This window comes from Phaseolus vulgaris, chromosome 1 (genome assembly GCF_051622355.1).
Source record: "Phaseolus vulgaris cultivar YP4 chromosome 1, ASM5162235v1, whole genome shotgun sequence".
NCBI classification, from domain to species: domain Eukaryota; kingdom Viridiplantae; phylum Streptophyta; class Magnoliopsida; order Fabales; family Fabaceae; genus Phaseolus; species Phaseolus vulgaris.
This window is the reverse complement of record NC_143498.1, coordinates 10,893,451-10,913,299: the sequence shown is the minus strand read 5'-3', so window position 1 is coordinate 10,913,299 and position 19,849 is coordinate 10,893,451. Positions and strand designations below refer to the sequence as shown.

General features: G+C 34.7%; 1 protein-coding gene across 2 annotated transcripts; it reads right to left on the bottom strand.

Annotated features, from left to right (window-relative positions):
• Nucleotides 1-8,566: 8,566 nt before the first annotated feature.
• Nucleotides 8,567-19,224, bottom strand: LOC137813522 (CELLULOSE SYNTHASE INTERACTIVE 3). 2 transcript variants are annotated; one of them, XM_068615836.2, is made up of 8 exons: nucleotides 19,011-19,224; nucleotides 18,744-18,870; nucleotides 18,105-18,200; nucleotides 14,582-17,651; nucleotides 11,124-13,668; nucleotides 10,208-10,662; nucleotides 9,532-9,648; nucleotides 8,567-9,226 (listed from the first exon to the last, which is right to left on the bottom strand). In XM_068615836.2, exons 3-8 carry the CDS (start codon nucleotides 18,161-18,163, stop codon nucleotides 9,065-9,067), a joined length of 6,408 nt encoding a protein of 2,135 aa, XP_068471937.1. In that variant the 5' UTR covers nucleotides 18,164-18,200; nucleotides 18,744-18,870; nucleotides 19,011-19,224; the 3' UTR covers nucleotides 8,567-9,064. The 2 variants fall into 2 exon arrangements, with proteins under 2 accessions (XP_068471937.1, XP_068471938.1); XM_068615837.2 differs by having other exon boundaries at nucleotides 18,744-18,816; nucleotides 19,011-19,206.
• Nucleotides 19,225-19,849: the final 625 nt, after the last annotated feature.

The window sequence follows — 19,849 nt, the reverse complement described above, 5'->3', positions numbered from 1 at the left end:
TTTATTTATTTATCTTTTTAGAATTAAATATATTTTTCGTTAATTATTTCCATGTAAAATTTATTTTTTCCTGATAAATTTATAATGTGAATTAGAATGTTAAATATTTTATATTATTTTATTGTTAATATGAATATTATAATATTATAATATAGATTATATTTAAATTTTAATTATTATATCAATATAAAAAAAATTAAAATTTAAGCTATAAATAAAAAATTAATTTCATATTATTGTACAAGTAATAAAAACATACTTAACTTTTTTTTTATAAGTAATACATATTTTTCTTCTATTTTTCTTATCTTTTATTTATTTCTTTATTTCAATTGTCTATGGCTAGTTCTATTGTTGATCTTATTCAAGTTCGTAATTTCTTATCTTATTTTTGTTTTACAAAAACATTTTATGATATCAACATTTTTTCGTATAATTTGAAAATTTTATTTTTAAATCATCCCTGAGCTAATTTTAATTGTTGAGGTTATTTTTTTAAGAAATGTGAGTGTTGTTGGTTAGTAAAAATGGTATCAAGCTTCTGTGCCAAAATATATTAAAAATTCTGGTACAGTGCAGAGGCCTTTTGTCTGTCCTTATTAGACAAAAGGATCCCTTCAACTCTACCAATAAAAACTATTTTTTTTCAAAAACTAATTAATTTATTTGCTTGTACTGTATCACAGAAGGACATCACCTTCTGTCGCATTATTTATGGAACCAAAAAAATTAATTAAAATGGAAATTTAATATTCTACCAAGATTATCTTTATTTGTTTTATAGTAGAAAATTATGTGTGCTAAAATTTGAAAGATAAAAGGTTTTCATCAAGATTTCTAAAAATTACTGTTGTGGTTTTTAATGTAATGTTTTGCAAAATATTGATTATGTAATTTGTTGTTTTCCATCTTCTTTAATTCTAATGAGATAAAAATAATTTATTTCATTAAATTAATTAAAATATTTAAAAGACTAATATTGCAGATAATTAGAAAATATTTTGGAGATAAAAATGTTGGAATATTTTTACACCAAAATTTTAAGACATGTCTAGGAACACTAGTAATTGAATTAATCAGTATTTAAAATATAGTTAAGTAACTCAATTAATTATATTTTATGAACTTTGAATGCTGTTTTGATATATAAAGTTATTATTATATCAAATTTTTTTATTAAATATGTTCCTCAAACTACTATGAAAAATTATGGTTCATTCATAATTCAAAGTGTAAATTTATTGCATTAATCTTTTTAGGAAGTCTTATGATACATCTTGGTCAATAGACAATGTTAATTAGTTAATTAGTTTGTCGTGTAATAAAGAATGTTTCAACATGAACTCTAATATAATGCCCATGCGATTTTGTGTGGAGATTGTGGGTGTTGCAATTTTTGTTTGGCGTGCTTCCACACCTGTATTCGAAAGACATCACAGTAAAACACTATGTATTCAAATCCTTTATGAAATCATTTAATTTCAGTAATTTTATTTGAAAATAATATTTTCTATGATTTAGAAATATCAAATAAGATCTGAAAACATAAATGTTGTGTTATAAAAATTCTAAGAATATAAAGATTAAGTATGGATACTTCCATGTTATCATGTTTCGTCTAATGCTTGACCAATGCTTTATATCGTCTGATATGTACAGTTTCAATATGTGTTTGATGCTTCTGATCTCGTGCATTTGACTTGTGTTGTCGAAGCGGTTTGTATGATATAATCTCGTGCATGGTAGTTTTAGGGATTGAGAGGGAGAATGTTCGAGAGATGAATTACAAAATAGAAAAAAAAATATCAAAGGAAAAGCTAAAAACCATGTTTTCTCAATACATGCATCAATAAGGTAAATCTAAGAGTAAATATGGAGAGCAATCAAGAAAAAGACATGTGCCCCCTCCTATTATCAAAGGGAGTTGATGGATTAACTCCGTACACTCCAATAAAAGAGCATGAGTGAAATAGTATAGACAAAAAATAGAGTTATTCATGATAAGGGTGGGGATTATAGAAGAACCTAGGAAAATGATAGTTAGGTTTGAAAGTGATTTTAACCCAGAGATTAGGGATAAAGTTGAACTATTACCCTATAATGATTTAAAAGAACTAGGTCAACTTTGTTTAACGATAGAACAACAATATGCTCAATATTAACCTCTTCACAACCTTATCATGGACTTAAGAGGGAGGGATACTCCTCCAATTCCATATCTAGGTTCAAAGAGCCATGAGATAGGGATAAAAAAACAAAAACAAAGATAAAATCAAAAGGAGAGGGAAATCACTTTAGACTCTTCTCATTTAATTCATGATTCTAACTTTTTTCTCAAAATTTTATAGAAAACCACTTTATTTTTTTATTGCATAGCACAACCGCAATAGCACAACAAAATGAAGAAAAATACAATTTTAAAATAAAGACCCATAAATCTATTCATCGAAAATTTTACAAAAATAAAGGGCCTTATTTCTTATGCTTTTATGTAAATACATTTGTCTTTAATAAAGAAACTTATTCAAATAATTTTTGTTGCTTTTTGTAAATGGATCTTTGATCCAAGAGAAAAATAAAAAGAAAATTGCAATATTATGTCGGATGATGTTTAGTCAAACTCAAGTTTTAACTTCGCAAACAATCTGCTAAAAACCTACATTATAGAAACTCTTCTTCTTTTGTTGATTCAAAATTGATAACATGCAATACAAATAAACTCAAGGAAAAGAAGGATTTTAGCTTGATGTTTTTATATTGGTGCAATTATAAAGGAAAACTACATCCAGTTCTTGATCAACTGACCAAGTTCCACTAAGCATACTAACGCTGCAAAAGTGAGTATTGTTTAGACCTCAATTACTCCTAATTAAAACAACCAGAGTATTTTTTAAATACGTAGTCACTCCGGCTAAATACCCAAGTATTCTTTTGAATGTACGTACTATTGGCTAAAAACCATGACTATTGTTTGGAATATAACCATTTCTAACTAAAACACTAAGGTTTACAGAAAAGTGATCTAAAATATCACAAGGTTACTCACTAGAAATATATATTACTTATTTCGATGGATACAAAAGGGTATACACACTTCTAAATAGTTATTGAAAACAAAAAACGTTCTTGCAAAACTTAGGGCAAAAAGGATTGAAAACTTTAAGTGTTAAAAAGTTGACAATGTTTTCACAATTCTAGCTCTCTTGTCTCTTATTCTTCTTCAACTTGAGAGATTGCTTTATATTTGAAGAAAGTAATCATTGCAAATCTTTTCTGCCCATTGTGAAGCTTCAACTCGGGTTTTCATCTTCAAGCTTGGATTTAACCACTCAAAGACGTAGAGATGCCTTTAATGCTCTCCATGTATCATGAAATGTTTATCTTCTCTTGAAGCAACATCTCAATAGTTGGGATGACTTATCAAACATAAATCATAGTTCTTTTACCCAAACTGGAGTAAAGCAAGAAACCATTATTACGAAGTGGACTTTAAGCCTAACTCAACCCTATAAAACGGCTCATGAGGTTGATGTTTGCACCCACTTATATACAATGAAATGTTCTCATCTTTAGTCGATGTGGGATCTCCAACACACACCCGTCACGCCGAGAGTGACAGCTCGTGCGTGGAATAACATATTATGGGTGGTCCGATAACAGCCCGATAGCGGGTGGCACGATATGCCCAACACAAACACTTGCTAGGATAGGCTCGAAAATGGCTTTGATACCATATTATGAAGTGGACTTTAAGCCTAACTCAACCCCATAAAATCGGGTCTGTGTTGGAGATCTCACATCGACTAGAAATGAGAACATTTCATTGTATATAAGTGGGTGCAAACCTCAACTTCATGAGCCGGTTTTATGGGGTTGAGTTAGGCTTAAAGTCCACTTCGTAATATGGTATTAGAGCCATTTCAAGCCTATCCTAGCGAGTGTTTGTTGGGCTTATCAGGCCACCTACTATCGAGTCATTATCGGACCACCCATAATATGTTATCTTACGCACGAGCTGCGTGCTAGTATGCTTGTTGGTGTAAAGTAATTTTAACGTGTCCTTCAAGAGATCTTTTATCTAAACATGAGCTTTAAGACATCTTCTTGGTAGACGTAAGACAAAAACATTCTCGGTAACACAAAATAAACATATAAAGAAATTTCACGAAGTACAACAATAAATTAAGATTGTGTGTATCGTTTGAGTATGACTTCACTTATTAGATGAGGCAATGACTGTAATTTGTTGTTGGGTTTGTCAAATGAAACACTTGCCTCTTACATAACTTTTTTGAAAAACTTATGTCTTATAGGATAAACATATTCATGATTATATATTTTTAAACAACACTTAATGAAAGGTATCAAGGGTCAGTTGGACTTCCCTCTAACAAATTTCTTGTTGCTTTTCTAGGACCGTGTTGAAACACCTCTTCATGAAATTTAAAAATGTTTATGGGCTCCTCCTTTGGAAGACTAAGGCATTCCCAAATGTGATCGTGACAGCTTGGAGAGTGCTGCTGGATAGAATCCCAACAAGGGTGAGTTTGAGTAGGAAAGGGGTGATGATGGAATCTACGCTATGTGCAATGTGTCCGCTTAAGGAGGAGTCTTGTCAACATATCTTCTTGGAGTGTAAATACGCACAAAGGGTATGGTCCTTGTGCTTCAAATGGATAGGTATCTCTTTTGTTCAACAGAATGATTTAAATCTGCACTTTATGAGTTTTTATCTGAGTAATGCTAGCAAGAAGCTAAACCTAGTATGGAAAGGTGTTTGGGCATCTGTTATTAGGTGTATCTGGGACCAATGGAACCTGATTGTATTCAAAAAAGGGCTAGTAGATGCGGAAGAGGTGTTTCAGAAGGCTCAACTCAAATCCTGGTTTTGGATGAAGCACAAGGTGCATTCCTTTACTTATTTTTTCGTAAACTGAATTCTTAATCCAATGCTTTGCATTAGGAGTTATAATTAGTTCTCCCAAATGCCAAGAGTTTTAAGACTATGGCCTATACTGGATTTATAGTTGGTTGGAGGTGTTGGTGGGTTTGTCACGGCCTACAGCTGGTGCAAGATGGAAAGGACATAGGTGCTTGTATGCAAGGGAGTCAAAAGGAATGTTAAGGACATGATGGAGGATTCTATTTTGATATGTCTTATAACAGACCAATAGAGGCAGGGTGTATGCTGGTTCAGGATTCTTTATGCAGGAAACAAAAACTGTGTTTTTTTATGTGGTGTTTTGGTTGTTGTGGAAATCCCTAAGTGTGTTTGCTGATCAACTAGTGGTCTCACATGTGGATGGTAGCAGTAGAGGTTGTGGTGGGGATTCAAACATGTTGGGGGATGTAAGTCGAAGTTGTAAACTCCAACCAATCTAAGTGCGAGATGGACCATGGCAAGTAGGAAGTTGATTTCTGATAAAAGTGAGCTTAAAAGGAGCAAACAGGGGGAAACCAAAGTCCAAAAAGGAGCGAATGGAAGATGTTGCATTGAAGTGATTAATTCTGTGACAAGTGCTACAATCGTGCCACTGCAAGCTGGGTAGAAGGAATGTCAATGAGGTGGTGGAGATAACCAATATTTTGGTGTATTTTGATGGTTTTGTAGCTGCAGTTTGCAGTGCTTATAGCATTCCAATACAAGCACGGTGCTAGCTGGAATAGGATGTCTACCTTATGCAACAAACATTATCTATCTATTGCTTCTGGGGTGTTTGTTCATCTCTTTATTCTTGGAGATTCTTAATGTGGTTTGGTTTATGTAAAAGGGTTGGGATACCCCTTTTGTATCCCTCTTAATTTAATTTCATTCTTTGCTAATAAAAAAAAATGAGCAAATTTCCTAGTTTCTAGAACAATTTGCAGATACTTTTACAAATAGTTTTTTCTTTACTTCATATAATGGTGTTTAATATTTTTTAAGCATTATTTTGCTTTCTTTTTAGCTTGCATTTCAGATAGGAATACTGGGATCAATACAAGGAAAGGACTGTCCTGGTAGATATTGGGAGAGAAATGACAGTGTAAGGCTTATGCCACTGATTGTCCAATTTCTAGGCAGTTTGTTTAATTGATCTTATTTTCATTATCAGTATCACAGGTTTGTTCAACAAGTGCATTTGGTAAATGATTTGGCTGACATAGAATGTATATTGCTATCCTTCTCTTTTCCATGTTAATTTTCCCTCTTGGATTTGTCTAACAAACATATGTTAGTTATATTTTTCTCTAGAACTGTGATAGTAGAGTATGCACAAGCACAGCTAATTTATCTTTCAATGTGAGTAAAAGTCCATTCAGTTTGCATGGGGAATATATTCATAAATAATTACGAATGCATGTTATGGCAATGATTATGCTGCAGCTTTGGAATGGAATTTATGAGTTGTAATAATTATGACAAATTTGTCTTCTGTGTTGGAATTGGGATCTGTTAGTATCACTCCTCTACATGATAAATATTTGCTATGCAACAGTAGCATAATCTGGATGAAAAATCATGTGGATTAGAAATAAAGAGAAAGGATCCTGAAATGGGATAACAACAGAGGGAAGAACATAAAGTGAAATGTCATTGATTGAAGTGCTGGGCAATGGGTCATATTTATGGATTTATGTGAGAAAACATAAGTATCTCTACAATGGAATCTATTTTAAATTATCAGATCCATAATCACCATATATATATATATTCTCAGTCCAGAGAAATACAATATTGTATACCTGTGCACATTAAACAAGAAGATCAATGAGGTGGCAATTGGCTAAACTATTTTTGTCTTTCACTGCCTATTTTCTGAGACACCTTGAATTTCATACTGTTTTGATGGTGTAAATAACCATATGTTACAGGCCAAAATGGATTCATGCAGTTCTTTATTTTCTCCTTGTGAGTGATTAAGGAAGTGAGAAGAGATCTACTTGGATTTGCTTCCCATGCATTATGATAGTTAAGTCTTTTCAATGCTGAATGAATTCATGCAGTTCTTTAGTTTCTCCTGGTGCATGATTAATCCAAAATGACCACTGATGTGTCTCCTCTACCTACTTATATGCTTTGTCATTTTCATGCTGCAAGGTACCTGTTAGGTGGCAGTAGACCTGTAATATGGGATTCTAGTTATTATGATAATGCCTTGGCCTTCTCCTGCCACCCACTGTCCTCTTGCCCCACTATCTCTTCTCTGCAGATGCTGTTTCCCCTTTTGTTTCATCTTGCCTTCAGGGCCTAGACACAAGTTTCATGTCTTAACTTTTTCTTCCACATCAACATTATGATTCATGTCTTAAAGAGTGGTTCAATACTTCAAATTCTTCAGTTGTTTTCACCACTCCTATCTAGCTATTCTGTTAAAATTTTAAATTAATGAAAAGCCAAGTGTTATCTTATAAAAAATATCTACTTGTAATAATGAGTCCCTTTTACACAATCATATATTTATTATTAGTGTAATTTTTTTTTATCTCATCAATAACTATCTTTTTAGAGACACTTTGCTGACTTTTCCATTAGTTAGTACTCACTATTTTTAATCTTGCAAAAATTTCTTACCATTTTGAAGATTTATTGAATTACTCATTTTACTTTTAATTAATAATATGAGATATATTAAAATTGAGTTTTACTTTCTTAAAAAAAAATCATTAAATAGAAATTAATTTTATAGAAAAAAAAATAACTAGTTGCTATATTGATTAAATTAGATACTATTTTGAAATTAAAAAAAAATCTTAATATCTAAACTAATTTTTATTATTGATAAATAATTTTAAATTAGTATATACCTGGTAACTAATTAGATATTAATTTAGAAACTATTTATCAATAATATAAACTAATTTAAATATTAATATTTTTTAGTTTCTAGTATCTACTTTAATTAATATAATAATTAATTATTTTTTATCTCTAAAATTATATTTTAATTAATAATTTTCTAGTAATGTATTAAATAAAATTAAAATAATTTATTTGATCAACCAGTAAAATCTAGTCTGGTTCACACCACCCTGCGGCAAAGTGTGTGAAGATAATCACAATGTCAACATTTGCCTTTTAAAATTAGCATAAAGAAAACATGATTCAGTTTAGAAACAAATAAAATCTGGCCAATGAATATTTTTATAATTAATCAGACTCGGATAATGTCCAAAACAATTCATAGATTCAGTACATTAACCCCGTGTGCCCAATTCCATTGTAGATGAAATTTTATCTCTTGTTCCACATATAGATTTGATGTATGGCGTTTAAATTTCAACGTTGTTGGTAACATGTTTATTCCTTGTAATGAAAGAGTGGCACTATCAAGCTAAACAGCTGTGAATCAAATAACTGCTATGGGTGCAAAAATGTTACAGATGCAGGGTCAAGTTTGATACATGGCAGCTGAAGTGCTGCATGCAATCTGGGCTCAAATTGAGAGCTAAACTATAAGAGCGAAAAGCAGAAGGATCCAAACCATGGATTAAATAAATGAAAAAAGAAGAAAAAACAGTAATGTTTATATTTAAGAATGAATATTAAATGAATTATAAACCTACAACAATGTCCAAGAATCAATTAGAAAAAAGGAATTGTTTATTGGGAGGGGCAAGGTGGTGAAAAAGGAGCATGTTCCCGACAGAAGTGGACAGTGACATATTGTCAATGTAACATCTCTTGTGGCTTACAAACATAAAACATAGCCACTTTACAGCAGAAGCTAGTGTACATCCCAACATCAGCGACTGATACAAATGAAAAAAAAAATGAAAAAGACTTTTGACAATTTAATTAAAATGCCATTTTCCCCTATGATTCAAGTTTCTAACACCTGTGGACTGACCTGTACAATTGTAAACATTTTTTCTTTACCGTGGGAGCATCCTTTTCAAACCCTTGCCACTAGACATTTATAATTTAATTTACACTTACAACTGAAGCAACTTAATCTGCAGACTACAAAATTGGATCATCCAAATATGCTGATAATTACAAGCAAAACCATTTCCAGCATCCCTCATGCATGTTACAGATTATGTTTTATGCTTCCACCCAACAAGTAGCTTAGTGTCATTTTCAAATGTCATCATTGGAGATCCTGTTGGACCATATAATCTCAATTTCAAGTGTTCGGGAAGAACCATCTTTGTTACCATCATGATTAAGACTGAATAATCCACTATAAACCCCCTCTGATACAACTTTATCAATTTGAATGGTGACTCTTCCAAGAGTTGTCTGCAAAAAAAGAGCACAATACTTTCAGTCAGTAATTAAAGCACTACAGTTTTAGCATGTGCTTGGTTGAGATACATTACAGGTAAGGTGACAAAAAGGGTAAAGGTTTTTCACCCAAGAGTGAAGTACATTTATGACAGAAATAGACAGGGATCCTTTCAGTTATTAACAAAATAACTCTAGTATACATCATATCATAAAAAGAAAGGTAGACATTCATCCTCTCGGAAAAGGAACTGGTATGCACTTACCACACATAAAAATGGAGAATGAGTATATCACTTATGGAATGAATATCTAGTTACCTTTCCAAAAGTATTCTTGCTTTTGCATATGATATGCAATTTTTGGCCCTTTGGAGGTACATCAAATGCCCAAGTGAATCCTTCTTTCCATTCGGGAGAGGTACTATGATTCACTACCTAACAGAACCAAAAACCATAAACGGTATCAGTAATATTGTACAATAAAGTTTAACTCTCAGAAGAGACGGCACAAAAATCAATTAATAATGTAATAAATAAATTTTGGACGATGAAAAGTAAATCTGAAATCTTCACATCACATCGAAAACTGGAGTGATTCACAGATAAATTACACCCAATATGATTCATTGAAGTGAAATTCTATGATAAAAAAACTGAACCTTTTTACCTCGTTGCAGATTTGAGAAGTTGAAAATTATGACAGGAATGCTAAGTGCAGGGTACTCCTAGATCTATGAATATTTTAAATAAAATGATTTCAAAATTACTGCAATTGTAATCAGCACGGTGCTTACATAAAAACTGGGCATAGTGAAACTTGTAATAATTAATAGAAGAAAAAGTTCAAAGAAAAAGGAAAACAAAGAAAACGGACTGCAAAGAACAAAAGACCAACAGTTTCAGCTTAAAAATTATTGAAGAACTTCAATGGTATACATTGGCTAAGACATAATATTAGTGTTGTTATAGCATATTTTTGAAATTAACAATGTACCTTGGTTTGTTTTGGAGGACCATTTCCTATTGTTAACCGGCAGAATGCATTAGTGCTTCCCATAGTTTGCCTGAGGTTGTTTCCACGCTTAATGGTGACAGTCAAACACCCTGGTAAGCAGTGCAGAAGAGTATCTGCCCTCTCATGGAAACTAGGTGGGCAGGTTTTCATGAGCATTTGCAAAATGGGGATGGCTTCGGCAGCAATCATAGCTTGGGACTTTGCTATATCTATTGGCATAGTTGACCAAGAATGTCTTAGCAAGCAAAACGTGTCAAGTACAGAGTCCTGAGCCGCTTCACCACCAGATTTAAGTGCCCCTACCAAATGAGGAATGCAAAGAGTTGCTGCTTCAGATGTGTGGAGCTTAGGGAAGTTCATGAATATCACATGCAAAGTTTTCAAAACCGCTTCATTGATTGTGGCAGTTGACCATAACTCTCTTTCCAGTGCAGCTGCATAACAAAATTGGTAAAATATATAAAAAAGAAAAGGATCACAATTGCTCCCAATCTATATGTGAAAATTGATTTTTCTCAGTAATATAAATTTGAGACCGATACAATAAAAAACCTATTTCACTAACTCTCACATTACAGAAAATCTTTACTGGTCCTCCATTTCTCTGAAATGAAACTAAAAGCAGAAAAGTCTATGTTCAAAAAAAGATTTATACTACGAAAGAAACAAAAATAGAAAGGAGAATAGTGTTTTTGCACATGTTGACAATTTCTAATCCATGAAAAAAAATGAACAATTAAATGAATTTCATTTTAATCTGTTAAACCAAATATTACTAATAGATTATGTAAAATAGACATGACTAGAGCTATGAGACAAATTCCAAAGGTAGTTGCTTAAAAGTATGCATCAGTGTGAAGCAGGGACATTTTGAATACGAGAGTTTATGATGTACCTGTCAAAGACCTGATCAACTCATTTGATACATATTCTTGCAGTGTATGTGTAGAAAACAAAAATTTGATCAGTAAAGCAGCTTGTGCAGCAACTTCTGTGTTTAGTGACAGCAGCAATTCTTGAATCACCAGTATGCCCCCAGCTTCTGCAACAGCTCGTCTATTTGTCCTGCTGTTCATGACAAAGTTTTGCAATGCACATATAGCTACCACCTTCATTTCTTCAGTTGGCTGATCTTCAAGTAAACTTATCAATGCCCGACATGCAGAAACAGAGGCACTAGATCTAGCATGTCCTTCATGCTGGGAAAGATCTCCCAAAGCTAAAGCAGCAAGAAGCTTACCAGACTGTGATCTGGTTTGTGGATCCAAGAGATACTGGGACAAAGGTGCTATAGCATACTTAGACACCTTCATCTCTCGTACTCTCACATTGTTAAATAAAGCTTCTAATAATCTGCCAGATGCTTCTTCACAATGATGAGATCTTAAAAGGTCTAACAGAGCCTCTATAACTCCAGCTTCCATCATCTGCTCAGCACTTGAAGCATCACTTCTGTCATGAACTATTAAAGCATTAAGTGCTATGCTAATTGTACTCTCAAGTGTTGAGTGCAAAAGTTTTACAAGAACTACCACAGGAACTTTAAAGTAGTAATCGGCATTGGAGTGTAATACATTAGAGAGAACTAAAGCAGCGGATTCCCAGAGTGCATGTGGTGGCTGAGGGTCTTCTTGAATGATAACCTTTGCAAGCTCAAAAATACCTCCTGCATCAGCAACAGCCTTTGGCCAACTAGTGGAAATTTTTTCCAATGCTTTTATAGCTGTTTGCTGTAAGTTTAATATTCCGATTCCTGCAAGCTGTACGAGGGGCACAACTGCATTCTTAGTTGTAATATCTTGCTGAAAATGTTCCTGTGCAAGAAGATGAGATAACAGTTCTGTGCCAAGCTGCTGAATAGCTTGGGACGGGGATTCCAGAAAAGAAATCAAGGGTTCAATAACTTGGCTTGGAGTAAGCTTCAAGGTGGCAAGACTTTGTGGTTTCTCCAATATATTTACAAGTGCTTGTAACGCACTATGCTGTCCCCATAAATTGAAATCTCGACGGAGCAAAACATGGAAAAGAGGTTCTACAATTTCTGCAGCATCTGAACTTCTTGCAATTGCACTACTATTAGTTAAAATCCGAAAGAGCTCAGATATTGTGGAGCATAAAGAGCTAGGTGCTAATTCTAGTAGCTTGAGACAATTATCAATAATGCCAGCTTTCATCATGTCCAGTTTACTTGGAGTCCTATCTTTGCCCAATTTGATAAGAGCAGATACGGTAGCCTCGATAAGCTGATAGTTAGTACCAGAAACCAAGCTCACAAGGAGATCCACAACATTGTAGGCTGCTGCAAGCTCTACCTGTTGTTCATCTTCCAACAATCTCTCAAAAGCACAAGCCCCAGACTCTATTGCTGTCTCGGAACCTGACTGCATCAGTAATATAAGAGGTTCTATGCATTCTGAGGCAACTGGATCTGCTCTGATCTTGCTATTGGCAAAAAGAGCAAAGCAGAGTTGGGCAGCATGGCTCTTCAGTTCCAAGGATGAAGCAGAAGACAGTATTTTGTATAAACATTTAAGTGGGTTTCCTTCCATATCAGTAAGAAGAGATACTTTGGAAGAATTTTCTGAAGTTAACTTGATCAAGGACATGAGAGCAGCCTCCTGCTCATTCCCTGAGGTCGTATTAAGCATGTCAACCAATGGCTGAATGGCTTGTTTAGCTAATTCTGAGTCTCTAATGTTGTCAGCATCAAAAAGTTCATGAAGTGCTCTTGCTGCACTGTATCTAGCGGTTCTTGATCCAAGACGCAAAACAGCTATGAGTTGGTTCAATGAACTAATTGATGCTTCATGTTTAACAAGATCAGAATTGCAAAATAATATTCTCAATAACTCAGATATAGCGGCCTCAGTTGAGTCTTGAGGACTCAAGGACAGGTATTTGTTCAAAGCTTCAAGAGCTCCAGCTTCAGCAAGGATTAATTTATTGCTATCACTTCCATCTGCAATGGATATCAAGAGTCTAACAGCAACTGGTGGAGCAGTAGGCCTTTCTGGTATTGGTCTCAGGAGATCCACCAAGAGCGGTATAGATTTCCTGGCAGTAGACCCCACTTTTACATCTTCAATTTCAAAAAGGTGATCCAAAACAACTTGATCAGGGTTTTGTACCAAAGAAAATTCTTCTGACAAATCCATGAGATTAGGCATATCTGACTCTACATGTCCAATAATAGTTATCAATCCAGCAACAGCACCAGAATTCGCAATGGCAAGATCTATTCCCTTATTGCCATTACAAACAAGACTGGCCATAGCCTGGGCAGCAAAATATTTATCAATTACTTCATCAGATCTTAGCAGAAGAGTGATAGAAGGTATAATGCGCATTGTCACAGGAGATTGAACAACATTTGCATCCTGAAATAAAATGGCCAAGAGCAAGGCATTGATCCATATTCCTTCTGTATCCTCATATTCTGCCTGTCAAAAGTGGTAGGAAGGAATCTGTTTAATTCAGCAACAGAACTCATGCCATGATCAACACACAAAATCAAATGAGCAATCAAGATAAGTAGATCAGCAACAGAATAACAATTGAATGTATAATGTATGTTGATCGAGCCTTTAATCTTTTCACTCTTTACTTATGTTTAGAATTCAATCTTAAGCTCAAGCTTAATAGAAATAGGAGGGCCCGAAGTGTAAGTTAAAATAAAATTAGTAATAATTAATTCATAGGAAGGAAAAAGAATTCTCAAAGAAGCTGTTGAATTATAACACAGTTTAGAAAGCACATATGTCAAAATTATGAGATAAGTAACTTATAATTTAAAATATTAATTCATATTAATAAAAAAATAAATCACTACATATTTTTGTAGATTCATGTCAGGCTACCCCTAGTTTGGAATCTTTTTCACAAAGCCCAGCCCAAATTCAGTTTCCTACTAAAAACTGGTCAACCTCCAATTCTAAGTTTGCTTTTTCTTTGGTTAAACCCTTCTCATTCAGTTCTTTACACTGATTTTTTCTGAATGATCTATGTTTCAGTGTGTCATTTACCAAATGATAAAAGATGTTGTGAAAAACATAACAATTTTTCTTCATTGTTCACCTCTTTCTTCAAAAATCTGCTTCTTTTATCACACTATCAAAAGTTTGATCCACTTATAACGAATTCTAAAATGCAAATTCATATGCCCTCAAAGTTATTGTAACTTTTCCAATTGCAAATAGATATTTTCCAGAAAGCATAAAGCAATGCCATCACACAGCCGAGAAGGCATATTCTATTTACTGGGGATATGGATTAGTACAAAATATGAAGAGGCTATCTAGAAGACAATGGGAACTGATAAAGGCAGCGTTAATAAAAAGCCTATTTGTAATATACCTGTGGATTTGAAGTGTATCTTCCAAGTTTGTCCGAGAGAACTTCAAGTCCACCAGCTTCCATAATTGTGAGCTTGCTCTTTATATGGAAAGAAGCAATAACTGAAAGCAACCACATCGCAATAGTGCTTCCCAAGGCAGTGGCAGGATCAGGAATATCAAACTCATCAACTTCTTGAAAACCATTTCTCTCCATATAACCTTTAGAAGTGAGAACTTCAATTTCTAGCGAAGAATATCTAAATGTCTGCTTTATCATTTCAACTAAAGAATATATTAATGGTTTCAGATGCCCAGAAATATCAAGTGAATCCATTGAAAGCTCTTTCTTCTCCTTCGCAGCACAAATTAGCAAGGCAGCCCCTCCAATTTTTACTTCTAAATTGGAGGAGTTCATTATTCTATTAGCCAATGAGCCAATGGATCTGGAACTAGTTGATAACAAATCACCAAGAACGACTGGCTGATCCCCACAAAGTCTAGATAGAATTTTAATTGCCTTGTCTTGCACAGGGGAAGGCCCCTCGGCCAGGCAGCAGACAAGAAGTTCTAAGCTTGACGGTATTTCAGCCAGAGCTGACCATGCAGAGTAATTGTTGCTGACACCCTTTTTGGTCCGGGCTAGCAGTGCAATTACTTCTAAAGCATCAGCAGCATCAGCTCCGTCCATATCCATAGCTCTTAAGGAATCAACAAGTGCAAGCACAGTGAAACGACATTGAGCACTACCCTTGAGAACATCACCTACAGGAAAATGCAACAATAATTGATGAAGTGCCCGAGATGCATTTTGTTTACCTTCCAAGGTCCCTTCTGCCAGAACTCTAGTTAAAGCTGAAACAACATCTTCAGCTAGAGCCTCAGCAGCAATAAAAGGATCAAAGAGAAGATTAGCCAATGCAGCAACAGCAGTTTCAGCAGCATCAACTGAGGATGTTTTAGCTAACTTGATTAGTGGCTCAACATCACCCTCTACAATATAAGACATTTTATTTGCAGCCTTGTTCTTTGTTGGACGAGATAGAGCACTTAATGCTCGAGCTGATTGAGTGGCAACAACTTGAGTTTTGCTAGTCAACAGCTTCATGCAAGAAAGCACAATCTCATCAGTTGCAATACTATCACATATGTCTTGTCTTGTGATAAACAAATCAGCCAGAACCGAAGCTGCATATTCTTGGGTTTCCTCATTCGATGAATTGAGGACCTGAACTAGAGATCTCAAGCCCTTATTAGCAGCAGAACCTTTTTCAAGGAGATCATTCTGTGAGGCCATAGTAAGAACATGACCTAAAACTCGGATTATGTTGGCTTTCGAGCTTGGAGAATCCCCCAGGAGCAATGCTAATAGCTGATTAATTGTGGCAGAATCAGCTATTCGAACAAGCTTTGTGAGTGCCATAGCAGAAGCTTGCTGCCCTTTTGGTCCACCACTCTTAAGAAGCCATAAAAATGCCGGTATGGCTCCAGCACTTTCAACACAAGCACGAATATCTTCACTGTGACAGCACAAACTCCACAGAACATTTGCTGCTTCCTCTCTTGCTTTCTGTGATCCTGTCTCCAACAACTGCACTAGTGGAGGAATCCCTCCAGCAGCAGTGATTGCCCACTTGCTGTCATCGACCTGATCAGTTAGGATTGCTAGCAGCTGAACTGAGTACTCTTGATGCTGCTCACTGGATAATCCAAGCAATGATATTAGTAATTGGATACCTTCTCTCTTTTTTATGGCCTCCCATAGACCAATCTTATCGCAACACAAGGTTGTCAACGAAAGTATCAGATACTCTTGCACATCAGTGGCAGCCATGGTTATAAGTCCAATAAGAACTTTCTTTGAATCTGCCTGAATGAGCCACTTTGAGAGACAGATGTTTCCATAAAGGCTAGCCATAGCCTCAAGGACACGCTCTTGAATCAGTTTGTTGTCCCGAGGCTTTAAAAGAGTTACTAGAATATCCTCTATCTGAGTTGCATCAAAATGTTTCTCATCAACATCAACTTTTTCCTCAAAGACCATGAGTGTATAAGCAAGAGCCCCAATTATATCCCCAACTGGTGCATCAAGGCGAGGAGAACGTGAAAGTTCTCCAAGATATAGTATTAAAGCAGACATGCCACCACAGATATTGGCTAAAGCTCGAGTTGAGTGCTCTTGTAGAGCCTGGCCACCATCACCTTGCATACACTCATTAGAAGGAGCAACTATTGCTCCTATAAGGATTGGAATTCCATCTGCATTAACAATGGCCTTTTTAGCCATAGTAGATTTTGAAGAGAGGGCCTCTAGGGCATCAGCAGCACTAGCCCTTACAGAAATGTCCTTTTTAGGACCAACAAGCTGCAGTAAAGCTTTGACTGCTCCAGAGTCTATTACTTTGGGGATGCTATCACTGAAAGCCAGCATTAAACGTGCCAATAGAGAAGCTGCATTTGACTGAGAAACAGCATTATCTGAAGACAAGAGCCCTACTATGATATCCACACCTCCAGCTTCTAATGTTGCTTTCCAGTAGCCATCTTTGTCACCACAAAGATTTCTTAATGCTCCAGTAATAAAACCCTCCACAATTTTGTCTTCCTTGTTCTTAGGATTTAGTTGACTCCATAAAGTTGGAACTACACCCTCTGTGACAAAAATTTTCATACCAACATGATCATCAGACAGACCACCTGAGGAAACTTCGTATATTGCTTCAGCTGCTGCCTTCCTGGTCTCGGTGGATTCATAGTTTAAAAGTGACAATAATGGTGGGATACAACCACCAAGTAGTACTTTTAACCTCAGGTCTTCATCTTTGCACAGGACACTTAGAGTTGAAGCAACATTTACCTTTGCAAGAGGGGTTCCATTTCTGAGAATGTTTATGAACAATGGCATGGCTTGGGCATGAGAACCAATGAGTGTTCTAGCATCCTTTTTTCTCCTGGCAATGCCTAGTAAGCGTGCTGTAATAGTTTCTTTCTCAACTGGTGATGACAAGTTGGCATGCAGTTTCTCCACAAAATTAGCAACTGTTGCCATTGTAGATTCTGGATCATCCATTCCCATTGCCTCATTAAATTCCCTGCGTATATATTTAGTGGCCACTTGTTAATGTCTATTTTCACATTTGCAAGTGAATGAGGTAATTCCAAACTCAGATAAGTCAAAACCAATCATTCCTTCTATTTGAATAAATTTCACCATAAACACTTATAAGAAGGGAAAAAAATATTCTTTTGTAAATTAAAATTAGCTAATGTATAAGCTACTTTATAGAAACTCACTCATAATAGTTTCTTCAAAAGTTGATTTTAACTTACGCATAAACAAATTTTAACTAACGGGACTATCTTATTTTTTCCTTCTTATTTATTTCTCCTATAAGTCCTTGTGGATCTAAATTCTAGAACAGAACATAAAGTACTTTTACTTACTAAAAGGTTAAGCACCAATTATCACTAATGTTATTTGAAGTTTTTATATCATATTTTCATCAAGAATAAACTCCTGATGAACAAAAAAGAAAATTACTTACCCAGGAAGAGAGGCAGAATAAATGGACTGTCGCTGTTCATGAGAGGGAGACTTTGACATTTGCACCAATTCGCCAGTTTACCCTCCTTGTTGTTGCCTGAAAATTCACATATTCTAAAAATTAAAACAAAAATTCCAGAAAAGCAATCCACATGGACATTAGATGGAAACGCATTTGGTTCCTCATGCAAGACTAGTTGACAGAAACATTGTTTTAAAACAATTTTACCGGAGAGAAACCTACTTTAAAACAAATCACACACTACCAATTGCAACAACAATATCAACAACACCACTCTAGCTAGACCACATGAAAACGCAATCCACAGAATTTTACACTGAGGCTAAGTGATCCAAAATCCAAAAGCATCCAACCAGCATCTCAGTTCCTAAGTTCCACATTTTACATTGAAATCAAGGTTTTAAAAAACAATTGAGTGACACAATAGTCGCATCGGTTGCATTTGTCCGTAATTTCACGCAATATCAAGCAACGAAACGAGATGGCGACCGGAATTTAAAACCTTGGTTGCAGTACCACAGTTCACAACGCAGCACACCACAGAGGAAACATGTTCACATCAAACACACTGCCCCGAGCAAAAAAAACACAAAATCAGTTAAAGCCAAAAGAAGCTACCTCGCTGAAATGCAAATGCCGCAGAACTCCTCCCTCCTTCCACTACCTCCAGCGCCACCACATCCTCAATTCCCTTCAAATTCCCGCGAAACAAAAGAACAGATCAAAAGCTGAACCGTATTCAGATCTTCACAAAATTGAACAAAATCAGATCCAACAAGCACAGATCGTTCGCAGAAGCTAGGGCACAGTGAGACAAAGACAAGAGCGAATCGAATCGAATCGAAAATTAGAAAACAAAAATGAACTACTCACGCATCTCTATACCTCGAAATTCAGAAGAAGAAGAAACGCAGATAAGTAGGTGAGTGAGAAGAACGTGAATGGAGAGGCAACGAAAACAGAGGGAAACGAAGAGTGAGTGAGAAGAGTGTGTGAGAGTGAGTGTTTCTCAGTCTTTTCCTTTCCTTTCCATGGCTTTTGTTTCTTCTTCTTCTTCCTTGTGTGTGAATCTTTTTATTTTATTTTTCATTAATAGTACGATTATTTATTTATTTATTTATTTATTTATTGTAATAGTACTATAGTTTAGTTTTTAGTTTTGACGGCGTGTAGCAGCATTTGAGGGGGTAAAATACGTGTCCAATTTTAACATTTTTTTCTTGTTTGGGATTTGTGCATTTTCTTGTTTTAACTGATTACTCTATATCTGCACCCGTTTTTTAAATTGGTTAAGACATTATTTAAACATTAATGATTCAATTCAGGTTTAATTAATATTAATAAACTGTTTTTAATAATTAAAAAATATAGAAATTAAAATCAAAGCTAAATCTAAAAGTTTACATAAAATTTATTTATCATATTTAAAGTGAACTATACATTAATATTTATAGATATTGACAAGTTTATATGTATAATGAAACAAATATTAATATTTTAGGTTAATCTTTATTTTATTAAAATAATTATGATAGCAGTTTGATCGATTTTTAAAACAGTTTTATTGATTTAACATTCATTTTTATCGGTTTAATATTAGTTGTGTGCGTATACCTCAATTAAGAGACCAGATTTGGTAGTTTGTTCATTGGTTATGTTATGTGCGTGTTTGGATGAATTCCATAATTAAAATTAAAATACTATACTGCTTGTTACTTTATTCA

What these genes read in the sequence shown, in the direction of transcription:
- LOC137813522 (XM_068615836.2), bottom strand. Translation starts at nt 18,163, where the DNA reads ATGTCAAAGTCTCCCTCTCATGAACAGCGACAGTCCATTTATTCTGCC. An exon ending in TATTCTGCCTCTCTTCCTGG is followed by an intron (nt 17,652 to 18,104) that starts GTAAGTAATTTT and finishes ATATATACGCAG; the next exon opens with GGAATTTAATGAGGCAATGG. An exon ending in GCAAGAATACTTTTGGAAAG is followed by an intron (nt 9,227 to 9,531) that starts GTAACTAGATAT and finishes CTTTTTTTGCAG; the next exon opens with ACAACTCTTGGAAGAGTCAC.